The sequence below is a fragment of the Hippocampus guttulatus genome, chromosome 8, assembly GCF_054856545.1.
Source record: "Hippocampus guttulatus isolate MCC_2025c chromosome 8, RoL_Hgut_1.0, whole genome shotgun sequence".
Classification (NCBI taxonomy): domain Eukaryota; kingdom Metazoa; phylum Chordata; class Actinopteri; order Syngnathiformes; family Syngnathidae; genus Hippocampus; species Hippocampus guttulatus.
Genome location: NC_141268.1, coordinates 17,445,217 through 17,464,999, shown reverse-complemented (window position 1 = coordinate 17,464,999; position 19,783 = coordinate 17,445,217). Strand labels below are relative to the sequence as shown.

At 45.7% G+C, this 19,783-nt stretch overlaps 1 protein-coding gene across 1 annotated transcript in view; it reads left to right on the top strand.

The window, feature by feature from the left end:
* The window catches only part of LOC147201549 (calmodulin-binding transcription activator 1-like), a 54,529-nt gene extending 35,426 nt beyond the window's left edge, over positions 1-19,103 (top strand). Inside the window, 18 exon segments of the mRNA XM_086117801.1 lie at positions 467-602; positions 2,110-2,181; positions 3,856-4,009; positions 4,935-6,778; positions 7,426-7,552; positions 7,957-8,091; positions 11,097-11,245; positions 11,936-12,120; positions 12,193-12,271; positions 12,350-12,617; positions 13,397-13,905; positions 14,275-14,423; positions 14,504-14,600; positions 14,602-14,751; positions 14,922-14,990; positions 16,497-16,642; positions 16,744-16,815; positions 18,289-19,103. Coding sequence (XP_085973927.1) covers positions 467-602; positions 2,110-2,181; positions 3,856-4,009; positions 4,935-6,778; positions 7,426-7,552; positions 7,957-8,091; positions 11,097-11,245; positions 11,936-12,120; positions 12,193-12,271; positions 12,350-12,617; positions 13,397-13,905; positions 14,275-14,423; positions 14,504-14,600; positions 14,602-14,751; positions 14,922-14,990; positions 16,497-16,642; positions 16,744-16,815; positions 18,289-18,364 — 4,417 coding nt within the window. The 3' untranslated portion in view covers positions 18,365-19,103.
* The last annotated feature ends 680 nt before the right edge of the window (positions 19,104-19,783 follow it).

Below are 19,783 nucleotides of genomic sequence, written 5' to 3'. Positions count from 1 at the left end.
TGGTTAGCGGGTCCGCCTCACAGTGCAGAGGTGAAGGGTTCGCAAACTCCACACAGGAAGGCCGAAGCCGGGATCAAACCCACGACCTCTGCACTGTGAGGTCGACGTGCTCACCACTCGACTACCGGGCCGCCCCTTATCATACATTAGATGTCAATTAATCGATTAATTGTTACTAATTTAATAGCGTGTTCAGAAGTTAATGCTTGCCCTGTGTTAATGGATGGACCTACTTAAATATGAACACACAGTGCAGTCTCCATCGCATCTGTGCATGTTGAATTTGGGAGAGTGACCTTGACATTCTTTGCCAATAACACCGAATAGTTTCCACGTCACTGAGCAATGAAATGCTGACAATATCAAAGCCATCCCCACGTTGCGCAATATTTCTACTCTTCCGTCAAACTAATTCTCACATCTCGTGCCCCTGTTTCAACACTTTGCTCTCCCCCCTTCCAAACAGGCCTCAAAATGGCTCCATGATCCTCTACAACCGCAAGAAGGTGAAGTACAGGAAAGATGGATACTGCTGGAAGAAAAGGAAAGACGGGAAGACCACCCGAGAGGATCACATGAAGCTCAAAGTCCAGGGTGTGGAGGTGAGAGGGCGCCATGAAGAAGAAACACGTCTGTGATCTCTTTTTGTGCTGAGTTGTGCTTCGCTGCCAATCCAATCCATTCCGTTAGTCACTCCTTCACTCCTTGTAGACGCACGCGTGTAAACGCCAGGGCACGCGCAAACACACGCATGCTGGAGCGAGAGCAGTCTACCCGTGTGCAGTGTGTGTGTGTGTGTGTGTGTGTGTGTGTGTGTGAGAGAGAGAAAGAGAGAGAGACGTCCCTCCTCCTCGCTCTCCCTGCTCCTGCCCCTGTCCCTGTCTCCCTTCCTCTCTCGCTCTCTCTCTCTCTCTCTCTCTCTCTCTCTCTCTCTCTTTCTGAAGGATAAGAGTGCATTTGGCCTGCAGCCAGGAATGATGTCAATGCCTTCTTCAGCAGAACAGAGAGGGGTATCGATCCAGTCTCAAGGCAGCGTCTGTGCGTGCGCCCGCGTGTGCGTGTGCGTGCTTGAGTCACATCAGCCAGCTCAAAAATTGATTATTCAGCAGGAATGTACCAAGAGGTGAGAGCGGTGAGCATGCATGTGTCAGAGAGAGAGAAAGACGGGAGGGAGATTGGAAAGCAAAAAGGCGCGACAGCGAGAGGCAGCACATGGATGTGTACGGAAGGCTCACTCGCTGTGCATAAATGAACAGCAGACATAGGCAAAGGGAATAATTGAGATCAAGTATTCCCATCTGCACCTCTATTATTTACAACCCCACACTCACGCTGACAATCATCTGACATGCATTTTTCTGCTGCCGTGCACAAACACACACCGACACACACATCCAAAGGCAAGTGTTTCTCTCCCCGGTAGTTGCTCAGTAATTGTTTGTGTCACCTCTTCCCGGGACCCCTCAAGCAAGAAAGCATTGTGTCGCGCAGGGGGCAGGAATGGCGGAGCAGTGGGAGAGGAGGAGGCAGGCAGGAAGCCGGGGAGGAAAAACACATCCCTGGATTGAGAGCCTGCTCATATCAGATGGAAATATATGGAAATGCACTCTGCCTTTGGCCAAACACACTTTAGATAGCCGGCGGGCTTCTTCTCAGAAGAGGCAAAATGGCAAGAAAATGAGAGCGCCAATGAGACAGCAAACAGAACAGACTTTTGATGTCGCTATTTTACATCCTGCATCTCAGTATTCACCGCTGCTGTATGTACAAATGTGCTTTATGCGATGACCTTGAGAGAAGACCACTTCAACCATCCGCAGGGGAATCCCGCAGGGGCCACATATCGATCCTCTTGCGATATTTATACATGGACGCCGGTGCCAACTATTGATATCTTATAAGTCGACAACATCTGATGAAGGACCTTTTCGGAAATGCAACGGCATGTTTAGCTTCCTAAATGAAAACGACCTAAGTGGCTATAACCTGAGTTCTCCTTTGCTGTTCTCTCCTTTGCCGTCCTCACCTCATCCTCTCCTTGTGTCCCGCTCCCTCCATTTTCTTTTCTCCCACCCGACCCCCCCCCCCACCGAAATCTCCTCTCTCTAGTGTCTGTATGGCTGCTACGTCCACTCCTCCATCATCCCCACCTTCCACCGTAGATGCTATTGGCTGCTGCAGGTAAGCCACCCGCCCCTTTCCCAGCTTCTCTACATTAAAACAAGAAGACGCTATCACAGCGAGGGATAATTTACACCGAGTGACGATTGCCTTTTGTTAGCCGTTTTGCGGCCACGTCGCTTTGACTCCAAACGGATTTCGTCTTCGAGCATGTTATGTTAAGATTTAATTCACATCTCGACACCAAACTAAACCACCAGAAACGGTATAGTATATTGTTAATTTTACGCACCACATGTTTAATCTCTTAAATTGTCCATTACATTTTCCAAACAGCACAGTAACCTCCAACATAAACCATTGATAAACATCCTCCTCTTCAAAATTTAATGAGGCAGACTGTACTAAAAAGTCGGGGTAATAATAAAACTGGACGCCATTGCTGGGTTTATCGTCCCACTCAGGATATATCTGGTATTATGTGAACATGCTTTGCGGAGAAAACTTTTCTCCTCTAGAACTTTTCCAGCTATTCCTCACTTGGGCTACCTCTCAAAGTCTGAAGGCGCTACTCTCTATGTGGTCATCTCCCTGAAAACACCCTGGAGCGACTTACAACATGCACATATACGTACATTCGGCATGTATAGATTTTAGGCACACCCCTCCCTCCACACAACTCATGTGAAAAAGAAATACACACACGCACACTCACACACACACACACACACCCCTCCGTTGATTGGCCAAGCAAAGAGCGGGTCACCAGAACCTCATCATCTCCAGACCTACATGTTGAATCTTAAACATTCCCTTCATTCCCAAGCAAATATTGAACGCCCAACGATGTTCATTCGGAATACGGAAATCCAATACATATTCATGCGTTCCTTGCCAATAGGTCTTGCATAATTTGTCACATGAATTTTACAAGGACGTTCTCGCCACATGCTGTAAATTGAATTTGCCCTCTATCAAATATATTTTATTTTCCAAGGCGCACTTGACTCCCTTGTGACTCTCTGAGTCTAAAATTGGCAGGGGAACTTCTGCTTCCTCGATCTGTAATGTGCCATTTTCTGCTCTTTGCACATATATCACATCACATCAGTGAATATGATCATAAATGAGCCTGTCTCTTCTGTTGCATTGCACAGTGTGATGCTGTAGCAGCCCACTGTGCCATTTTCTTGTTCCACCTCAGCACGCCCTCCCCCTCACCTGAGTCTGTCTACTGAATCTTTTATCAAGAGGAGCCCCTCTCTCTCTCTGTCTCCCTCTCTCTCTCTCACACACACTCACACACACACTCCCACCCACCAGCCACATACACACTTGTTGAATCATTCATGGGATATCAATTCCATAGGCCTGCTGGTGGGCAACTGCATGGCGAGCTCCGTGCTGACCCGCTCATTCCCCATTTCGTTAATTCACTCTCTAAGTCGCATGCACACAAGCACACGTATGGACGTTTCTGCTGGCCCTGCAATCTGAGGGAGAGTGGTGAGTGGGCTCGCGCTGTTAAATGTTTCATAGGCAGGTGAGAGAATCTTGTCTGACACGCTATATCCGACCTCCCTCCTGACCTCCACATACTCCTCTTCTTTCCGTGTCCTTTTCCCCCTCCTTCTGCAAATACACTGTATCAACAGTCTATCTTGTTTACCGAGACAGATGAGCGAAAAATAAAGGCCATGTTTTACCAATGAGATGTGCGTTGCTGTGTTGTAGAACCCAGACATCGTGCTGGTGCACTATCTGAATGTTCCGGCAGTGGACGATAGCGGGAAGCCATGCGGCCCTGTTCTCTGCTCTATCAACACAGACAGGAAAGAGTGGGCCAAGTGGAGCAAGGAGGAGCTCATCGGACAACTCAAACCTATGTGTGAGTTATCTATTCCACCCCTCACAGCCCTCCTACTTTTTCTTGCTATTGTTTCAGCACGCACACCTGTCCTAAACCTGAGAATGGGAGTCATACTGGGTCAGCGACCAAAGTTGTTGTTGGGATTATCATTAAAAAGACGAGAGAAAAAAAACAATCAGATCCAAACTTCAGATTTAAGACTTCAAAAACATTGCTGGCTTGCTTTTTCAAACTCTGGCTGAGATAAGAGGCAACTGCAGAACTTCGAGACTACTATAAAAAACCGGCTGTGCAATTTCAGTAGTTTTTTTTTTCCTTAATGATTTGTTTCTTTTTTTTGAGGGGATCATTCCAAAAGTCAGTGCCGTGCTGCCACCTACAGGCAAGTACACATTGCACCAAAGAACCAAAGGAAAAGGGGTGGATGGTTAGGGGGGCCCAAGCTGGAGGTGCCCGAAATATCCAGCATGTATTATTCATAAATCAGCATCAGAGAGAGAAGATAACTTCAGTACACATACACACACACAGAAAATTACCTAATCTCTCATCTTTTGATGTGCTTTGGAAGGGCGAACAAGGACGGCTGCCCAGAATAAAGAGCCTTGTTGACTTAAATAGTAGTTATCGCTCTCTTCAGTGAATCACATTTATCTCTCCATTTGCTTCGTGATCATTCCAAATTAAGGATTACACATTTGTTTTTGTATCTTGTTTGAATTTAAATGTTTTACAAATTAGCTTGTGCGTTTTGCATGAGTATAACAGAGAGATTCGGATCACAGGCGGTGTGCTGTGTATGAATACTTTCAGTTTGCATTCCGGTCACAGGAGGGCGCTAACGTACACGTGACATAATGCTACCTCAACATCAGAGTTAAAGTAATCAAGAGCTTTCTGAATGTTTGATCCTAATGCAAAGCTTTTATTCCTTGTGTGTCAGGTGCCGGAAGCAGCCTGCATCAGAAATGCTCCAGCGTCAAGCAGCGCATCATCTCATCCAAGCAGGAGTCAGGGGCAGCAGCAGGGGGCGGCGCTGCAGCGGGTGGCGGCGGTACAACGGGCCAGAGATCTGAGGAAGCAGACGGCACGGAGGTCCAGAACAGCGATGTGTCAGAGGGCCAGACAGAGCCCAGTCCTGGGGGGCGCAGGAGCAGGGCAGGCGGGGGCGACCGGAGAAACGGCCGAATGCCAAAGCCCTCCCTCCTCCCACAGAGCAGCATGGAAGTGTCCTCCTCTACTTCCACCAACCAGGTGGAAGTCCCTGACACCACCCAGAGTTCCCCACTCTCGATCACCAGTGACATGGCCGACAGCCCGGCGCTCGCCATCGGCGCCGGGCTGTCGCAGAGCACTGCTGTGTTCATGTCCGAAGTCACCACACTGACTGGGGATTCGGTTTATTCAGCTGGCCACACCCACCTGCTGCCATCCACCCATGAGAGCGCCGCCACTGGCATTCTCTTGGCCGTTGCCCCCGAGAACCAGAGGTTTGCATCATTTCCCAGTGGCGTCGGCTTAGGAGAAGGAGGAGAGTTGGTCCTTTCCAGCTCGCTAGACTCCGGCGGAGGGGTCAGCCTTCCGGAGACTGCCATGACGTTTGACCCCGACTGCTTCCTTAATAACCCCAAGCAGGGTCAGACCTACGGGGGAGGTGGAGGGAAGACTGAGGGGTGTAACGGTAACGATGGAGGGATCCACTGCTCATCAAACGGCTTTGTGTACAGCCCATCCCTCGTCAACAACATCAAGAAGGAAGCTACACCGATGGAGCAGCCACTGGCCCCTCAGAGTAGTTATGTCGGAGAAGGGGCGGGCCTAAGCCCGAGCACCACTCTGGAGCAGATGGACTTCAGTGCCGTCATGTCATCACCATGCCTTGCCCAGTCTGCGCACCACCCTTCGCCAAACCTCTTCCTCCAGACCTCCACACACACGAACCAACCCTCCCAGCAGCAGAGCAACGGCGCCGAGGCACCGCAGGAATCGGGTGAAGCAAGGGCTTACATGAGCCTGCCAGGAGACGCCCCGATCCCCAACGGAGACCACCATACACACCTCCACCAAACCAGTCAAGACCAAGCCCTGTGTGGAAGGAGCGGAAAAGGAGCATCAGTGACCTCTTTCCCCTTGACGAGTCAGGACACTGATATTGAGCAGCCCAGCGGCGGGGTTCGTCAAGAGGCCGGTGGCAAAGTTCTTGAGAACGGCGCAGAGTTAATGCTCAAGTCTGGCGCCGCTCATGAGGCGTACACCAGTGTGGACGCTGAACACTACCTTCAACCTACGGATGGCAATAGAGTCGGGGAGGAAGCAGGAGTGGGCTGTGGCGCGGCGGGAGGAGGGGAGAATGAAATTCTGTGTAATGGAGTCAGCTTGTCAGGGGCCGCCAGCTCCGTGGTGGCCAGTCCTCAGTCAATAGGCGCCGGGGCAAGCATTGAGAGGGCACTCTACAATTCCTCTCTTCCTCCACAAGGTGGAGGCATAACTGCCACGGCGGCGGCGGCAGGAGCAGCCATCAGCCTGGAGGGGTTCGAGGCTTCGTTTGGAAGCCAGTTCTCCGATCTCATCAATGATTTCATCTCGGTTGAAGGGTCCGCAGGTGGGGTTGGGGCCGCCGTCAATGGGGTCCTGATGCCTCAGGAGGGCGCGGTGGGAGAGGAGCAGGGCACGGGGGCAGGCCACCTGCAGGGTTCCGAAGTGGAGCAGGGAGCTCTGGGAATGCTCCAAGAGACCGGGAGGCTGTTTGGTGTGACAGACTACTCCCCAGAGTGGTCTTATCCAGAGGTTAGTAACAACATTAGTATCATTATTTATTCATCAGTGTTGCCTGGAGTAAAATCAGACTGACACATGATGGAAGACGGCTTGTACTGCTGTTAAAAAATGGAATCATGCTCTCAGCTGATTGCTGAGTTAATGAAATTTCAATATTACATGGATTCCTCTGGGTGGCTTCATTAATTCATCCGTGTGTTGCATTGAATTGTACAGTCAGCGCGAATAACATTGCCAATGCTTTTGGTCCTTTTCAGCACGAGATATATATATATATATTTGTATGTATGTATGTATTGCACTTTTCCAAATGCATCTCAATTCCTAAACACCTATTGTCACTTTTTATTTATTTTTGTTGTTCATGTGTAGTCTATTGTTGTTGTTTTATACAGTTTCATAAACCAGATCACTCAACAAGTTCGATTATTTGCACTACTGTATGCCTGTAGCAGTTGAAACTGGGCTCTGTCCGCTGGTCGAATGCTTAATTGCATCACATTTAAACGTAAATCATTTCATACAAACGTCGCATGTCATCGTCTCTTGCATTTGTTCACTTTGTTTTTTGAGACCCGCTGTTTACTCCACTACGTCTCTCTGCGATGAACTCACCACAATGTGTGACATTCCACTAACAAGTGTTTGTGCTGCAGGGTGGTGTGAAGGTGCTTATCACGGGGCCGTGGTTAGAGTCAAGCAGTGAGTACAGCTGTCTCTTTGACCACATCAGCGTCCCCGCTGCCCTCATCCAGCCTGGGGTGCTACGCTGCTACTGTCCAGGTATCACGTTTCTACATAGTGCCTTGTGATGCATTTCATCATTTGGCATGCACGTACACTCCAGCCACAGTTTTAGACACCTATATGGATGAATGTCGTCACGATAATCCTATTTCGACAGGAGAATAGTAAACAAATAGGCCACTTTATTAGGTACAGCTGTGCCTGTGAGGGATTACTGTAGGAAAAAAAAAAGCACACGGGGTAAACGCTTCTTTGGGTGCTGCTTTCAACGGCATGAGTCACATCCTGCGTCGCTTATTAGGATCACTGAAGACTACAGTATATCCTATTTCCTGCAGGTACACAAAAAGCGACTGTATAACATACTGTGATGAATACGCTGTCCTGCACTGAGGTCACTTCCCACTGTAGTAATTCTTTTTATTCGTGGTTTTTTCCAGCCCATGACACGGGACTCGTCATGCTGCAGGTAGCAATGGGCGGCGAGGTCATCTCTTCGTCAGTGGTGTTTGAATACAAGGCGCGCGACCTTCCTGCCCTCCCATCCTCTCAGCATGACTGGCTGTCACTGGACGGTGAGAGCATTTAAGCTGTGCGTTGTCGCAACATGGAGGTGTACCGGTACACTTTGAAAGTTCCCACCAACTGCTTGGAATTATTGAAAATGCTTGCCATTTAGTTTGTTTCAAAGTTTGAGACGCATATTATGGATGTGTACCAGGTGTATACAATTATGAATATTTGAATGAGATTTGATAAAACACGCATAAACCTCGAGAGGAAAAATGTGTTTTCGTTTCTTCTGTCTCGGCAATTACAAGACTTGTCTTTCTTGTTACCAAATCGCAGACCACATAAAGACAAACCATTTACGCTCACATTCACAATAACGAATGCATGAATTTACATCATGTACTTTTTGCATGGGTACGAGTGGTTAGCTCGACCCTCTCACAGTTAATCACTCCTGAGTTCATATCCGTGGTCGGGCCTTCCTGTGTTGAATCCATCTTCTTCCCTTGCATGTTCCAAAAACATATACTGTACTGTATACAAAATTGTACTTCAGTGTGAATGTGAGAATGAAAATATATGTGTGTGTGCACCCTGCAATTGGCTTGCGGTACAATCCGGGGGCTACCCCGCTTCTCAGACAAAGTCAGCCATCATGGGCACCATCATGGGCACCAGCATACCCGTGACCCCACTGAGGATAAATAAGCGGTCTGGAAATTGCATGGATGGATTTTGCATGGCCCCCTGAGGACTAAGAGGTTCAACGTACACGATAAGTGTGTATGTGTGTATGTGTGTGTGTGTGTGTGTGTGTGTGTGTGTGTGTGTGTGTGTGTGTGTGTGTGTGAGAGTGTCTTTGGATTCTTCCCCCCACTTAAAACGTGCTCTTCTGTTTTTTGGGGAAACCCAGCTCATGCAAATAAGGCAGATGTGTCTGCATGTTTGTGAGACATTCATGTTTCCTCGTCTTTCCTTACACCAGATTTGATGAAAAAGTATTGCAGTGGTGATAGAGGGAAATTGAGCAGTTGGTGTGTTTTTTTTAAAATCCATATAGTCTGTGTTGGTAACACACGTGTCTCCTCAGCGACAGCATGCCCTGATTTTACCGCGCTCGCGCGCCTGCGCGTGCGTACGTGCATGCGCCCCCAGTCTGCGCGTTGCGCACTGCGGCAATGCGGCTGCACGGTCACAGAGTACTGCATGCACGAGTGAAGGGCAAAGTCAAAGTGGCTCAATCGCCATGTCATTGACACCCCCTAACGGCCCACTCAAGCTTGTATTCATAAACACACTTGGCCAAGAGCGCATTTTCATGGTCACGCGCCGCAAACTGTGTAGTTGACACATCAAATGGATTACAAGTACGTCACATGTCTGCTCCAGTTTAGTTGGGAATGCGGTCCTCCTATGCGACGATGACGACCTAAACCTCCTGCTGCTCCAAAGTCTGGCGGGCTGATTTGAAGAGAAGAGCGCCGCTGCTCTCTTCACACACAACGTGCGCGGTCTCTCTCTCTCTCTCTCTCTCTCTCTCTCTCTCTCTCTTTCTCTTTCTCACACACACACTCTCTCACCCCCTCCCTCCTCTCGCTCTGTTGTTGGGAGTATCGACGTGTGTGTCGCACACTTCAAACTAACGCGGTTGAGCAGAAACTGGAACAAAGAGACACTCTCTGTTTGGGTTCGTAGATGATCTGATATCATTTCATTTCAAAATTGATGTCTGGAAATTGCTGTTTTGCGTCCATGTGGTGCATGATGCAAGTGTTTGTTTCTTCAGGTGATGCCATTGTCCAGCTGCTTTGTCTTGTGTGATTGCATTAAAGTAATTTGTTGTGAGAATACAGCTAATTGTGGAGATTAAATTCATGTAATGGTATAGTCATTTTGTATGCCTGTATGAATGTTTGAGCTTAAAAAAAACCCTCAGAGGTTGCTTCTGTTGGAGGCAGAGCTGAAGAACAATAACACCACAACAAGTGCAGGGAGGCTATTTGCCTCCTGGAGCTGCTCACACAATAGCAACCGATATTAAACGTGCTGTTGATGACTTATGTTTATTTCGTGCACATTTTCTCCGGTTGACCTGCATATCAGTGTGTGTGTGTGTGCATTGACATTTTTTTATTGCTGTTACTATCATCTATGTCATGTTTATGGGTAGAAATTGCTTACTTGAAAATGGATGCAACAGAGTCATGGGACTATAACAATCTCATTAAAAGTATGACGATAAGCAGTTGTATTAGCGCTAATGATGTTGTTCATAATGAGTTTTCCTGGCAAAGGATTACAACCACAGAAAGAAGTGAATAACTTCTGAAATCACAGTTTCACCAAAGAATAACTTTGAACATGCATTGATGGTGAAAAATAGAAGGCAGTGCGAGCGGCTTGGGAAATGTGGTCATTATCGCGAAACAGTGGGGAAAGCAAAACAGTTATGCGTAATTGTTTTGAAATGCACAAAATGTGTGACCATTTTTGAAAAAAAAATCTTTTGAATGCGTTTTTTTTTTTTTTTTTTTTGCTCTGCGGTTCAAGCTTTTTGTTTACATATAGAGGTGATGAGTGGTATTAGTCATACAATTGTTTGTTTGTTTGTTTGTTTTTTATTCGGACCGATTGACATTCTCTCCCTCTGATTGGTGGGCTAAAATGTTTGGAGTCTGATGTTTGTGTCACTCATATGGCTCCTCCCTCTTTTTTTTCCCCTCAGTCTCTGTGCTACAGACAGCAGAGAGGAGAGGAGGGAAAATAAAGAGCCTGAGTGACATGATGTGCACTGCAGCAAACTGCAGCTGCACAGCATTAAAGGGTCACACTTGGAGCCACGTAAAAATGTTCACAACATGTTCCGTTGCTGGATGCATGCACTGATGTACTGAATATTACCTTCACTTTCAAGAGCTGATTCAGACCCTGTTCGGTCTTTGGGTGTGTGGATTCCTCCGTCTTTATCAAGCCCCTCATAAGCAACCCTCCTCAGGACTGTATATCTTCAAACATATGGTAAATATTGTTTGGAATAAATCACCTATTTATGTTTTATTTCCTGTAGATACCCAGTTCAGGATGTCCATCTTGGAGCGTCTGGAGCAGATGGAACAGAGGATGGCGGATATAACCAATCAGAACCCCAGCTCAGAAACTATGGCAACCAAGAGTGGAGGTGTAGAGGGAGGGAGAGCCTCCGAACAGCAGTCTCAAGTAAGGCAGAAAGATGCCATTTGTTTTAGCAAAGAATTTCTTTGACATAAATGAACCCCCCAAAATAATCAATAAATCCGAACAGATATTTAAAATCAGAACGCGCTTCCATGAAATCCACCAAGGATTAACTATTTCAATTTGGATCATTTCGTCATGGTTTGGAGTTGATCATTATGATGAAAAGCGCTTTCAAATAAAATGTATTATTATTATTATTATTATTAAGATGACCTAGTATATGATATGATTTGAATCCTTTATATAAGGTCAACAGGCAAGATAAAAATATTCATGGGAATATATTGTATATCCTCGAGCGACAATGAATTAATCATGACTGTTTGATTTTTTTTAATATATTATTTATTTTATGTTTTTATAATGGAGGTATAGTATAAATACCATTAAGTGTTATTTTTATCATGAGAAAACACTTGTACCTGGAACAGATTAATGGCATATCCATTCATTTCAATGGGGAAAGATGATTTGAGATACACGCATGCTCATAGAATGAATTAAACTCATGTCACAGCTCTACTCTTGATTTTTTTTCCCCCATTTTGTACCAAAAATCAAACATTTCCGTTTTGGGGCATTGTGGAAATGTAATGAAGCATTTTGTGCAAACACTTCCTTGGTGGAAATAAAATGAAGCCTTAATCACTGTACCAATTTCTTCCCCAGACCTCTTCTGACCACAGTTCATTTGAAGGACGTGTTGTGGTCGTGTGTGAGAAGATGATGTCACAGCCGTGTTGGGCTTCCTCCACTCAGCTCGTCCACAGCAAGAACTCGAGAGGAATGACCTTATTGCACCTGGCTGCAGCTCAGGGTTACGCCGGGCTCATTCAGACTCTCATCCGCTGGCGGTGAGTAACAAACAATCACAGCAGACCATGTAGAGGGGCGCGGTGTCTCACGTGCCCATTTTTGCTCTGCAGCACGAAGCATGCCGACAGTATTGACCTCGAGCTGGAGGTGGATCCTCTTAACGTCGACCACTTCTCCTGCACACCACTGGTGAGTGGTCCTTATTTTGTTATGCAGACTTCTGTCCATGTCCTTGTGTGTGTGACGACGTCCCATTGGTCTCTCCAGATGTGGGCATGTGCTCTGGGTCATACTGATGCAGCACTGGTGCTTTACCAGTGGGATCCAAGAGCTTTGGCTATTCCCGATTCTCTGGGACGCTTGCCGCTCAACATCGCCAGATCACGGGGCCACACACGACTGGCTGAGCTCTTGGAACAGCTACAACAAAGTCCTCAAGCTCAAAGTCAGCCCGCTGACGCGTGGATGGACAGGTGGAGAGGAGGCTCTGAGATCAGCAGAATAAACAACAGTCACCCCTCAAATTCAAACTCAGGTGGGAGAGACCGTCAGTAAACGGTATAGTATGTTTTGGGTCCAGAAATGTTACATTTTCTTCAAGAATGTGAGTTTGAGTTTTTATTAAAAAAACATTCCGATTTCTTGAATCTTTTCCCAAGCCTACAAAATTCATAGGGGTCAAATACGGTATATTCACCATACTCCAGAAAGAAATTCAGGATGAACCTAAAATGCATTACAACCTTTGCTGGCGAACTCAATTTGCAAAATTCACAACAGTTCAGTCAACCCCCACATACTTCCTGATCGACACCCGCACATTCATACATACATACATACAAACATATATTTATTTATTTATTTATTTATTTATTTATTTTTTCCCTGGAAATTTTTTCCCCATTCTAACCCACGGAATAAATATAATGAATGTCAATCAGCATTTTTTGAAGAATTTGGGGGTTGAAAATTGCTTCTTTTTTTTTTTGCATGTGGCTTTTGGCTGTTTGTGGATAATGCTGGTTTTAAGATAATGTTACTTTTAACCACAGCTATACCCATAATTTGGTAATCCATCTTGTTAACTCATCAGTATGAATAGTTTTTACCCCTTGTTGGCTCAAAATCTTGACCCAATTTGCTGGATCGAATCCTCAACCCAATTGGAAGTGTACATTTTCTTTCAAAATGATGGCACAAAGTTATGTGTGTTTTACCGGAGTAAAAAAGAAAAAAAAAACACATAACTGCTCAGTCTAATGGGAATATGCATGACTTTGTGCTCAAACTCAGTTTTTATTCCACTTCTGCCAGAACTGAGGCGAGCCCGGACTGAGAGCCAGCCCAGCAACCAGAGCTGGAACCAAACAGGACACAGAACTTCACAGACAACCCAGGGAGAGCAAGGGGGTCCGCCCCCAGCTAAAAAACTCAAACCCACTCAGCAACAGCTCGCTAACTCAACCTCCAGCAACCTCAACTCCCTCCCAAACCTCCTCAGTCCTAACACTTACTCTTCCCCTCTCCCAAGTCCTCAACAAACCCAACATCCCAACCTCAGAAATCGCAGCGCACCTCCTGCCAGCTTCGGTCCTGACTGTCCTCAGCTCCCCAGCCCCTCCTTCTCCCACCTGCAGGCCAGGATAGGGGCATCTGGAGGGGGCTCCAGGTGGAGTCTCAGGCAGACTCTGGGTCAGCGTAGTCTCGCCAGGCGGATTCTAGGGAAGGAGCGATTGGCCGTTCACCTGCGCCAGAGAGTCCTGTCTGACAGGGGTGGAGAGACGGAGCTGCTGACCTATCAGGATAACACAGAGGACTTGCAGGTAGGGAGAGCACTCTACCATGACATATTTCGAAAGACTTACAACTACTCAAATGCGTTTTTTAAGTTACAAAACATGATTTTTGGGGGGGAAGGACAACAAATAAGCAAAATAAATTTGGAAAAACAGTTGCACTTATATGTTGTTGTTGCCACAGATTTAAGGGGGTCACTACATATTACAGTGCATTCCTTTTCCTATGAAACGCAAATTCTTCTTCTCCCAACATCCGCATCTCAGTCCGCAAGGATGCCACAAATGATGTGCTAGGAAAACATCTTTCCTGACCGAGTAGGAATGTGTTGACCCGCAGATTATATTTTCACGTGAGTCTGTTTGCATGCACATGTGTGTTTGTGTGTGTCGCAGATGGACATTTCAATGCTTGCCGATCACATCATGGAGACATCCACTGCTCGACTCAAACAGGAGGATATGGAGACCGAAACAGACTCCGGAAGGGTGGGCCTCGGCGGTGACGTCAGACTGCTGTCTGGTTATCTTGCCGAGGTAGAAAGGTAAGTTAAACCATGACAACCCGATGAACTGTTGTCTAGGCTTGATTTTGACGCACGCTCATCTTGTTACCGCTCCGCAGGTTCCTTAATGCCAAGCCGCAGACTCCTGGCCCAAAATCAAACTCTCACTCGGGGCCTGAGGGTGAGCAGTGTCCTTTAAACGAAGCAAAACTTGCCAAGCCCCTCTGACTGGAACTCCTTCTTCTCTGCAGCAATGAAAGCGGAACGATTGAAAACGGACTCCTCCTTTCTTGCCATGACGGAAGCAGAGCAGAGAGAGCTGTGTGAGACCATCAGGAATGCTCTGCACTCCCTTCGAAAACACAAGGTACCCATGATCTTGTATGACCTTCGCTCCAATTTCACATCACACTGAATGTAGTGAAAAATTTTATCGGATATATATACTCTTCCCGTCATGTATCTATCTTACGTGATACATGTTTGCTTGCTTGCATGAGCGGCTTTCATACAAACTCTTACCATCACCCCCTTCAGGGTCCTATTCAGGAACAACGCAAAGAGATTGCAGCAGTGATTCAGCGCTGCTATAAGAGATACAAGCAGGTATGATTCAATGTTCGGACAGCAATAAACTGTCCTACATTGCTAATTAAGGTGCTCAATAAATTATGTTTCATCATTTCAGAAAGTGCATACTGACATAAATGGTCTACTCACATAAAACATGTACTCCTTGGTAGCCGGGCTTTGGGCCAATTATACATAAAAGGTGTAGTTGGTCCAAACAGACATAAAATCCTGAAAAAGTAAAGTCTTTTATTTATGTTTTTATTTTTATTTTTTTTTTATTAGATCAAAAGCCATACTACGTTAGAAATGACGTCAAAAAAGAACTGAAATATTTTTTTTGAGAGTAAGGACATTTCTTCCATAATATAAGGCGGAACGTTACGAGTAAATCACATGTTGAAATAAGACTTTCTCCCCCTATTAAATTGGACTTTAATATCATAATGTTACAGCTGCCTCTTGAAAAAAAAAACTATTTTATCCTCGAAATATTAGGGCTTTTTATCCTGATGAAATAGTCCTTTGTTCTCTTTTTTTAAGTGAGTTCTCATTAAAAAAAAATTCTCCTCATAAGATTATGATGATTTCCCGCCCCCCCCCTCTAAAGTTTGAGAACCCCTGCTTTAGTTGGTGGAAGGGATTTTATAACATAACATAAATATTGGGCAGAACCGTTGCCATTCCTTCAAAGCCGAATAGGCAATGTTTTGAGTCACATTTAACATGAGCTATTTCGGGCCAGTTTAAAAAGTTTGTTGGTGTAATGATAGCTGGTGCCGTACCGGCAGAGGAAATAGAATCCAAGTCACTTTGCGTATGCCCAGCTCTTTTTGCAGTCTACATTCCATTTTGCTTGAATTATTATTGTCAATTTATGACATAACCGTATTGTACAGAGCAGCCCGGACAGAGATGCATGCGCCAAAAGAGCCACCGCATGTCAAATTTGTTCCGACACCAAGCGGGTGCGCAGGGGGCTCTCTGTAATCATTGCCTTTTTTAGAGGCCGCAATTTAAAACACTTTCTTCTGTTCTGATCTTATATTTTGTTTATTTGTTTATTTATTTCTTGTTTTTTTATTTTTTTATCAGCTGAGGAGCCAGGACACAGACTGCTTTAACATGCTGCATGTCCATGTTTTCCCTCTTTGTCATCGCCTGTATCTTTCTGTTGTCGTCGCAAAGAAAGAAATGTCCACCAAGCATTCCAATTATTGAGAGTCCTGGAATATGTGTTGCATTAGTTTAGCGGCCAAGCATTTTTTTTTTCGTCAATTGGCTAAACTTTAGCCATTTGAAGAAAAAAAATGTATTCTTCTTTTTAGCCATTTCATTACTGAAGTAAGTGCAGTCAATTTATTGTAAATATCAAAATGAAAAACAAATTGGCAATGCTTTGTCATTTTTCTACAAAATAATTACAATTACATACGGTACATGATAAATAATACATTCGACCAAGGACAATGCATGATTCATTTATTATTAAAGTTAAGTAGATACTGTTGAATGAAAATTTTACAACATGGCTGCTTTCAGTATGCACTTTATAAGAGGATGACCCTGGCAGCCATCCTGATCCAGAGTCGTTTCCGGAGTTTCCATGAGCAGAGGAAGTTCCAACAGAGTCGCAGAGCAGCAGTCCTCATACAGCAATACTACCGCTCCTACAGACACTCCCTCAGGTACTAAAACTGGGAAAACACACACAATCACTCACAGTCATTGTAACCCCGCCACCCCCAGCTCCCCCCAAAAAATCTCACACCTCTGCCCTTGCCCGCAGCAACCTTCTGACTAAAAAACAGAACCAGGCTGCACGCAAGATCCTGAGGTTCCTGCTCCGATGCCGCCACAGGTTAGCCATGAAGATCAACGCGCACGTGCACGCACACCCAACACACACCATGCACAATGCCCACACACGCGTTCACAGCCCACTGCCGCACGGGCATTGGTGCTAACAGCTGCTGTTGTTTTACTGTTCCTGCGAAGCCCTTTGATGGACCATAGGCCCCTGAAGCGGGTGAGTCTCCTCCCCCCACAGTCTCTCTCTCTCTCTCTCTCTTTCTCTCTCTCTCTCTCTCTCTCTCTCTCTCTCTCTCTCTCCTGGTGGCGGGTGCCTTTTTGCATGTAGGGGGAGGAGAGGGTCTTCTCTCTCTCCCTCCCTCCCTCGCTCTTCTTGTCTCGTCGAGGACTGCGGAATGATGCTGCTACTTCTGCATGACTGACAGATAGATAGAGGAGCACTCTTGCACATGGTTTTCCTGGGGGCATGACATCAGTTGGGGACTCAAGTATCTTGCTTGTCTCCTTTTTTTATTTTTATTTTTGGTGCCTTGAGGGGGATGGATAGGATTTCGGGGAGGAGATTTCACAAAAAAAGTCTGTGGATAATTACTGGTGATCAGGGATGGGCAACTGTTGACCTGTGAAGAGCATGCCACCACAGAATCACCTCTTGGTTAATTATAGAAAGAATAAAAATATATTTATTTTTTTTACAAACCCAAAACATTCTTCAAAAAACGTTGTTAAACATTCCATTTACATTTTCCACAAAAAAAGTGGGGAGAAATGAGGCGGGGGATCCTTGAAAAATTGGGAAAATCCAAAATTTGAAATTTAAAAAACATTGTGAAAATGCGACTCCGCAGAGGTCGACTGTAGTTTTATGGTGTAATATCACTAATCACTACTAGATGGCAATGTGAGTATGACAGATAGATAGATAGATAGATAGATAGATAGATAGATAGATAGATAGATAGATAGATAGATAGATAGATAGATAGATAGATAGATAGATAGATAGATAGATAGATAGATAGATAGATAGATTTTTTGCAGATTTTGCAGGACACACACAGTCCCTCAATATTAAAATGTTTAGGTTGATTTTTGTGGAAAAATGGACACAAATATTGAATCATAGTTTCAATGCACTGGGGGGGGGGACACGGTATGTGATTATTTAGGTTTGCTTCAAAATCGGGGAGGAGATTTCTTTGTGGATTTTTTTTCTACATGCATTAACAAATGTATTATCAAAAATGAAATATGTTAATGGCACATATTTTGCCTGCGTGCACGTATTTTGTCTGTGTTTAAAAATAACATTTTTGTCATACATTTGGTTGGGAAGAGTGTGGAAGTATGTGACCGCCGCTCTCCCCAGTAGCGCTGATGAACTCTTGTGGCCCCCCTCCAGTATTTATGTTGCCCATCCCTGCTGTAGATGAAAACAGACATGCAAACATTTACACGCACAAAGAAGAAAAGGAAGAAAAAAAACACCCTAATGTGTTCCCGATATGTGTTTTCACACCAGGGTCAGAGAGCAGAAAAAGGCCAGGGGTCCTGAAAGCCCACCGCCAGGCCCCACCCACAGCCCACTAACCCTGTGAGCAATTCTCTTCTCCCCTTTTTTTTTTCTTTTTCCTCCCTGCCTCCCTCTTCTGCCCCTTCCATTCTCTCCTCCCCCATTTTTCGCTCGCCCTCTATCCTGTCCTCTCTCGAGAGGAAGAAGCTTCCCTGACAGACGGAGGACAGGATAGGTGTCCATCATGGCAGCTCAGACAGACAGACAGACAGACAGACAGACAGACAGACAGACTACTAGGGCGAGCCCAGGGATCTGGCTCTGTCCGCAGCACTGATCCTCCTCCGCAGTTCCACTGGGAGGCCATCGCATTAACCTCATGGCATTCTTTGCACTCTTCATGGGTATGTTTCCAAACGGGAGGAAGCGGATGACGGCCGGCGACGGCGCGGCGCCGCCCGGATGTGGTGAAAAGGCTTCAGTTGGCTCACTCGCCAAAGGCAAACTCCGGCTTGCCGAACTCATGCAAAACCCGTTGCGTTTTGTACCCAAACACTGATCCATGAAAGGATGAGAAAACATAAACCAAAAAAAACTTTTGTCTATGTTGCATTTGCATGCAAGTTATTTCTTGGTTCTTTTTTTTGCATATTCCTCCTCTCCATCATGCCGAAGAGCTCTCGAGGCAAACCATCCTGTTAACGCGGTGTCACCACAAAATCACCAACCAGTCCGACTCACAACTACTTACGAGCCGATCAATCAGTCACCTGATCAAAAGGGGAGGAACCACTTGAATGTAAGAGGAGCGTTGTTTCCGTGAGGGCGGAGGTCTGAATTAACGATGTCTTAATTTGTTACATGGACTTTGTATGGAGTTTGTTCTCAGAGGCGGCACTTTGCTCGCCCAACGTGGTGTCCGTGTTTGTTCAATTCAATGCATGTGTTTGAGCCGCGGGCTCCTGCATGCTTGCCAAACTGCTTTCGTGTTGTTTCTTTTGTATTTCTATGTGGAGTTGTGTCTCACTGTTCTCATCGACTTATCCTTGCCCTGCGTAATGTGAACTGTGTAAGGACAAATGACATTTTGGGGTGCTTTTTTTAGAAAACAACAACAACAACAACAAAGTTTATTTATTTAGGGTCTAATTATTTATTTAAGAATGGTTCAGCTCGAGACTGGTTTCCCCCCTTGTGTGCTAAAATACGACATGTTGCGGTGGTTAAATGTCTCTGTTAGTTTGTTCTTTGCGTGAACCTCTAAATCCTAGCTGTGGTTTTTGAGGGAAGAGTAACATACAGTAACATTGCCTTGACTTCTTCCTGACACTGAGAGGTCTCTGCTCGCTCTGTACAGGACAACGGGTCTAGAACCTTGCCCGATACAGGGCATTGATCCCCATATTAGCCCATGCGGGCACTCAAATCCATATTTTGGACTATTGCATATTCCTGTATATAAACCGACGAGGTAAGGGGATACGAGGACCCTGAAACTTTTTCA